Genomic DNA, 6,095 nt, shown 5'->3' on the forward strand with positions numbered 1-6,095 from the left:
GCTGAATAGCGGATGGTAATGGCCGGTGGCCTCAAGCCAGGATGCACATTATAGGGGTTTGGAGGCCAAGGGCTCCGGCTCCGGCTCCGCCCAGGGCTGAGACCACGCCCCTGCCACGCAACAGCGCACAGTTCTTCCCGCTCTCTCACCGCCCCGGCCCCAGCCTGTGCGGACCATCCCACGCCCAGACGTCACGGCAGGGTTTCCGGGTAACCTACGGGACACTCTGTGAAATCCAAACTTTGGGGAAACAGCGTTTTAGTCTAAGTATGTACTAAACATTGCACAGGCCACACTTAAAAAATTATTCGCTGCTTCCCTGAAATCCAAATTTCATTGGGCGTCTCGCATTTTTATTTGCTCAGTCTAGCAGCCTTACAGGGTGCTTCTCCTAAGGCCCCTTGGGTGGTCGGGCGGGTTTCACGCGGCCCTGTGGTCGGAGTTCCCGGGTGCCGGTGTCCGAGGAGGCCGGGCGATCCTAAATGTCTCAGCAGATCATCGCTCGCCGAGGCTGGGACTAGAGGCAAAGGCTGTTAACTCCTGGTGTGGATGCTCTGACGTTCCTCTTCGTTTTCTTTTTTTAATTTAATTTATTTTTTAAATATTTTATTTATTTATTTTTAGAGAGGGAAGGGAGGGAAAAAGAGAGAGAGTGAGAAAGAGAAACATCAATGTGCGGTTGCTGGGGGCCGTGGCCTGCAACCCAGGCATGGGCTCTGACTGGGAATCGAACCTGTGATGCTTTGGTTCGCAGCCCGCGCTGAATCCACTGAGCTACGCCAGCCAGGGCTCCTCTTTGTTTTCTTGTAGAGGGTAGCCTTACTTTGGTCCCCGTCCCCCTCTCTCAGTGGCGGTGTCTGTCCCTTTCTCCCAGTTGACCAGGAGAGGCCCCGTGATGGCCCTCCCCTCTGCCGCCCCCCACATGTCAGCCATGTCTACTGTGCTGTCCTGGCTTGTTCTCTGGGGTTCCACACATCCAGAGGTGTTTTTTAAAAAGAACAGGACGGTCTGGTGGTCAATCAAAAGAGAGGCAGAGTGAACAGCTTGCCGGCCCTCCTCCAGCGGCTCCGGCCGTTGTGCTAGGCCGCCAGGGGGCACAGGGGAGCCACAGGGTCTGAGAAGGACCGACAAGGCCTTTTCTGGGATCTTGAGGTTGGAGGGGCCCAGCCGGGGACTGAAAGCCAAGCCTCTGGAGGGCTCTGGTCAATTCCGACAGGTCTGCGGTGGGACAGCAGCCGCCCGGTGGCAGTTGGAAGGGGTCATGGTGAGCTCTGGAGGTTCTGCTGGGCCCCAGAGAGCAGAGGGACCCGGGGGGAAAGGGACAGGTGTGGGGGTCGGGGCATCTGGGCGGGGCCGGGGTCACGCAGCGTCAGGACCATGTAGGCCCAGCAGCACTGGGCAGGGCTGGCGCCAGGGTCTTCCGGGTCACAGGGGAGGGCGGGCTCTCCTGGGATGGATGCGCCAGGGGTCAGCGTTGCCCCCGGGGGTGTTGAAGCCAGGCCCTGATGGGGCAGGGGTGCGTGTGGCGGGGGACGGGGTGGGTGCTGGTGAGGGAGGGGCTAAGGCTGCAGGAGGGGTGTGAGCTGAGGGGGAGAAAGAGGGGTCAGGGCCATCTTGGGGACAGAGAGGGGCCTGGGGTGGGGAGGGGACAGAAAAGCAGGAGGCAGTTTGCTGGGCTCAGGGTTCCAGAGGAAAAGCTGCTCCCACCGGGTGCTGACAAGGCCCTGGGGACGGCGCCGGGAATGGGGTGCAGCCAAGGTCACCGGCAGTCAAGGAACCTGGCAGTGGGCGGGTTAGATGAGAGCAGTTTCCCGAACGTTTAAGTGAACCTCCAGTAATGCACGGGCATGCAGCCCGCCGGATCTCCGCCTCCCCCAGGGAACCGGCCCCAAGCCCCCCTCGGGCCCCCGCTCTCCTGATTCCCACACGCGGGTCAGCACAGGCGCCCGTGTTCTGGGTTCTTCCACTCACTGTGGCGCGGGTGGAGGGCCGTCCCTGCGGCTGGGTGCTGCTGGCTGGGTGCTGCTGGCTGGGTGCTGCGCCGGCGCGCTCACCTCTCAGTGCCCGGCGACCTTCCGTCCGCCGTGTCCTCCATGGTCCCTCCCACGCTTGCGGGCCCTTTGGGTTGCCTCCCGTGGGAGAGCCTTGCTGCCCCTTCAGTGTTCGGTGGGTGCATGGAGTGGGATCGTGGACCCCAGGGGTGTGTGTGCCCAGGGTTCTCCCCAAGGCTTCCAGAGCGGTGGCTGCACCACCTCGGGCTCATGTACCGCGGGGAGGTGGCAGGCGTGGGAGGGGGTGGCAGGAGGGCGCGAATCGATGAATCTGTAAAAACATGTGCGTGTTTGACAAGTTGCTGTGACAGCTGGCCGGGTGATAGGGGATGGTGTGGTGCAGGGCAGGGGGCCCGAGGTCTGACTCATGCCTCTGGATTTGGGGATCTTCCCCAGGGTGTCCCTCCAAGAGTCACACCTGGGGAAGCAGACTTCGGTCACATACCTGATGGGAGGGGGTCATGGACCAGGGTCAAGGTCAAACCCTTTCAGTGGCTTGCTGCTGTCTGCACAGCAAGCCGGTCTGCCTCTCCCGGCTCATCAACTCCACCTGCCCGTCCTGGAGCCAGATTTAGGGTTCCCTCCCTCTGCCCTGGAAGACGCCAACCTGGGGACACTGTCTGGTGGCCAGCAGCAGGGCCAGGAAGCTGTGAACAGGCTGTTTGGGATGTCACTGGGCCGAGCGGCGGCCCTGGGCGGTCCACTGGGGCCCTTTAACCTGAGCTCGTTTTCTTCTCTGCAAAGAGGGGCTAATGGGGTCGTGCGGATGAAAGGAGACTGTTTTCTGCGGCTTAGCACCGAGCTAGAGCTATAAATAGTAGCCTCCTTGGGCACCTGAGCTGGAAAGACCCTCAGAGGGGGCTTGCCCAGGCCTCCAGGGGACAGGGGATGCGCACCTGTCCCTGTGGGTGACACAGCAGGGATTAGTCCCAGGACCTTCCCTAAGCCCTGGCCTCTCCTCTGTAATCCCCTCCCCGCCCAGTGTGCCACAGCGATGGTGACAGTGACGTTTGACCTTTAGACCACGGGGACAGGGCCCTGCTGGCATCCTCCAGCCTGCTGTAATTCGAAGGTGGGGCTGGGGCGATTAGCGAGCTCTGAGCACATCACGTGAGCCTGGGCCATACCTGCCCTAAGGGCAGCGCACCCCCGGGTGTCTCCGGTTTTCCTGCTTCCTGCACCCGTGGACAGTGCCCGGGGCAACTGACTCTGGTGGGGACTCGGGGACCTTCGTCCTGGTAAGAGGGACCCCGTCTCCTGGCTCCCAGTCTTCAGGAATAGAAATGCCCAGCTTGGGGCTTCGAGACAAGGGGAGAAAAGGGGGAGGAGGAAGGGCAAATGTGGGAGCTGTGGGGCTTTTTAAGGGGGGTTGGCCTCCTCTAAGGGCGGTACATCTGCAGGCCCGTGCTGTGCTGGCTCCTCCCCACGCCCCCAGGCTCTCCCAGCTCCTCACCCCACCCTGTGTGTGGGTGGCGAAGTGGGAGGCCATCTGGGTGACTGTGGGGATCCCGGAGGACCCACTTTGGTCAAGGGGCTTGTCTCTAGGGCCCAGGGCTGAGGCTGCTTGGAAAGCTCTTGGCCACACCACCTTGCGGCCAAAAGGCCGCAAAGTCTCCTCCGGGGAGGTAAGACCAACCACCCCGCCCAACCCCCAGTTGCATTAGATGTGATCAGTGGGGGCTCACGGCCCCTGCTCCCTGGTCTATGGACCTTGCCCCCCTCCTCCCCCCCCGCAGGGCAGTGAGGCTGGAATCTGGAGGTTTGGAGGGGCTGCTGAGCAGGAAAGTCGGGGAGAGAACACCAGTGTTTACAGTCCCCAAAACAGCCCGGCGGGGGGTCAGGCACTAGGGAATGTGCCCATCAGCTTTGGGGCTGGCCCCTCCCCGGGTTCAGCTACTACAGAGACAAGACCCTTTGCTCCTCCCCCCCCCAGGGGCCGGGGGCCGTTCTCTGCCGCAGAGGCCAGTCCCCGAGCCAGGGCGCCCAGAGGTGGCACCAAGGGCAAGGATGCCCGTGCAGAGCATCCACTGCCTGATGCCTGCGGCCCTGCGCCTGCCACCTGGGGTGCCAGAGCCTCTGAGCTGCCAGCGGCGCCACACGCTCCCGGCCAGCGAGTTTCGCTGCCTCACCCCTCAGGATGCTGTCAGTGTGTTTGAGATTGAGCGTGAAGGTGAGCGGCCCCCACAGGGCCCCGGGTGCCCCGATACTGCAGCTGCCCTGCAGGAGAAGACCCCTGCCCCTCCTGTGCTTGTCCCTGGGATCCCAGCGTGTCAGACTGTGCACGTGTTCCTGTGTGTGCACTTGGCCCTGAATACCCCGCAGAAGGGCTATGGGGTGGACTGGGGGCACAGTGACCCAGCCACCTGCCTGTGTTGTCCCCTGCTGCAGCCTTTATCTCCGTCTCGGGGGACTGCCCCCTGCGTCTCCACGAGATCCAGCACTTCCTGACCCTGTGTCCAGAGCTCTCCCTGGGCTGGTTCCAGGAGGGCCGCCTCGTGGCCTTCATCATTGGCTCGCTCTGGGATGAGGAGAGGCTCACACAGGTGAGGGCAGGGCAGGGCAGGGCAGGGCAGGGCTGCCCAGTCCCTGGAGAGCCTCTGGAGGAGAGCCCCTCCCCCACCACACAGAGCCAGCGGACGAGGGGAGGAGGGCCTAGAACCGGGAGTGCTTCCTCCAAGCCAGAGACGTGAACGCAGGCCATGAGTCCTCTTTCAGAGCAAGAGGTCTCTGCTTTCTGGGGTCTCAAAAGCCCTCGTGGAGGGTCCGCCATGAGGCTGGCTGGGAGTGTAAATCCAAACTGGGGCTCTCCTTGGGTGGGAAGGAGCCCTCGAGCACTCAGGGGACCCCTGCTCTTTGGGCCCTGGTCGGGGGGCAGGTGTCAGCAGAGGTGATGGACCCGTGTCTCTCGCTCGCCCCCAGGAGTCGCTGACGCTGCACAGGCCCGGGGGCCACACGGCCCACCTGCACGTGCTGGCGGTGCACCGCACCTTCCGGCAGCAGGGCAAGGGCTCCATCCTGCTGTGGCGCTACCTGTGCCACCTGGGCGGCCTGCCGGCGGTGCGCCGGGCCGTGCTCATGTGCGAGGACCCCCTGGTGCCCTTCTACGAGAGGTTTGGCTTCCGCCCTGTGGGCCCCTGTGCGGTCACCGTGGGCCTGCTGACCTTCACGGAGCTCGAGTGCTCCCTGCAGGGCCAGGCCGCCTCGAGGAGGAACAGCTGCTGAGCTGGCTGCCCAGGGCCCTGCGGGGGACGGGGGAGGCGGCGGGCGGTGGGGGGGCTCTGCTCCAGCCTTGGCCCCTGCTGGCTGGCTGGGTGGAGGGAGGGATCAAATAAAAAGAATGTGGCAGGTTCTCCAAGTGGTGTGTCCTGCAGTTTGTCCCCCTGGGACCCTCTGGACCTCCCACACTGCAACCACACTCGGCATGGGCGTGGCTACTGGGGGCAGTGGGCGGAGCCCTGCAGAGCCACCTCGGCTCCCGGGCTCAGGAACTGGTGGGGGCCTCCCAGGCAGGCAGGCAGGCAGGGGTCAGTCCTCGGGTGCTGACCTCCTCTTCACAGGAGCCCGGGTTCGGGGGCCCATGTTCTCCCCAGCCCCGGGGACGGCCCTCCTCAGTCTCAGCCCTGGAGTGGGGCCGTGGTCAGTGGGGAGCAGGAAAGCACAGGGATGCCTCCCCCAGCCCAGGCACCCTGGGCCCTCTGCCCACGGGAATACATGGCCGTGCCCGTGGTCTCCTGGGGGCTGCCGTGAGTGGGCAAAGGGGCTGGGGGAGGCCCCGGTCTGGCCTAGTGAGTGCAGGGGTCCAGGGCGGCCCGCCCTCTCACCGCCCCCACAGCAGGTGGGGTTGGGGGATGCCACAGGTCTAAGAATTTAACTCCAACCCCTCAAGGGACCCCCTGGGGCCCTCCATGTGACCCCCAACCTGGGTTCTGTTCCAACCAAACTCCCAGAAGTCCCACAAGGTTTCCACCGTCCCTTAGAGCCAAGCCTCTGCCCTGCCCTGCCCCCAAGTTCCTCCTGGCTGACCCACCCCCGACCCCCAAAATC

General features: G+C 63.9%; 1 protein-coding gene across 2 annotated transcripts; it reads left to right on the top strand.

Annotated features, from left to right (window-relative positions):
- Nucleotides 1-3,035: 3,035 nt before the first annotated feature.
- On the top strand, nt 3,036-5,357 carry AANAT (aralkylamine N-acetyltransferase). Of its 2 annotated transcripts, XM_028521867.2 has the most exons (5): nt 3,036-3,289; nt 3,597-3,676; nt 3,985-4,221; nt 4,440-4,594; nt 4,971-5,357. In XM_028521867.2, exons 3-5 carry the CDS (start codon nt 4,059-4,061, stop codon nt 5,271-5,273), a joined length of 621 nt encoding a protein of 206 aa, XP_028377668.1. In that variant the 5' UTR covers nt 3,036-3,289; nt 3,597-3,676; nt 3,985-4,058; the 3' UTR covers nt 5,274-5,357. The 2 variants fall into 2 exon arrangements, with proteins under 2 accessions (XP_028377668.1, XP_035890057.1); XM_036034164.1 differs by having other exon boundaries at nt 3,597-4,221.
- Nucleotides 5,358-6,095: the final 738 nt, after the last annotated feature.

This window comes from Phyllostomus discolor, chromosome 8 (genome assembly GCF_004126475.2).
Source record: "Phyllostomus discolor isolate MPI-MPIP mPhyDis1 chromosome 8, mPhyDis1.pri.v3, whole genome shotgun sequence".
NCBI lineage: Eukaryota > Metazoa > Chordata > Mammalia > Chiroptera > Phyllostomidae > Phyllostomus > Phyllostomus discolor.

What these genes read in the sequence shown, in the direction of transcription:
- AANAT (XM_036034164.1), top strand. Translation starts at nt 3,903, where the DNA reads ATGTGCCCATCAGCTTTGGGGCTGGCCCCTCCCCGGGTTCAGCTACTA. An exon ending in GTTTGAGATTGAGCGTGAAG is followed by an intron (nt 4,222 to 4,439) that starts GTGAGCGGCCCC and finishes CCCCTGCTGCAG; the next exon opens with CCTTTATCTCCGTCTCGGGG. An exon ending in ATGAGGAGAGGCTCACACAG is followed by an intron (nt 4,595 to 4,970) that starts GTGAGGGCAGGG and finishes GCTCGCCCCCAG; the next exon opens with GAGTCGCTGACGCTGCACAG.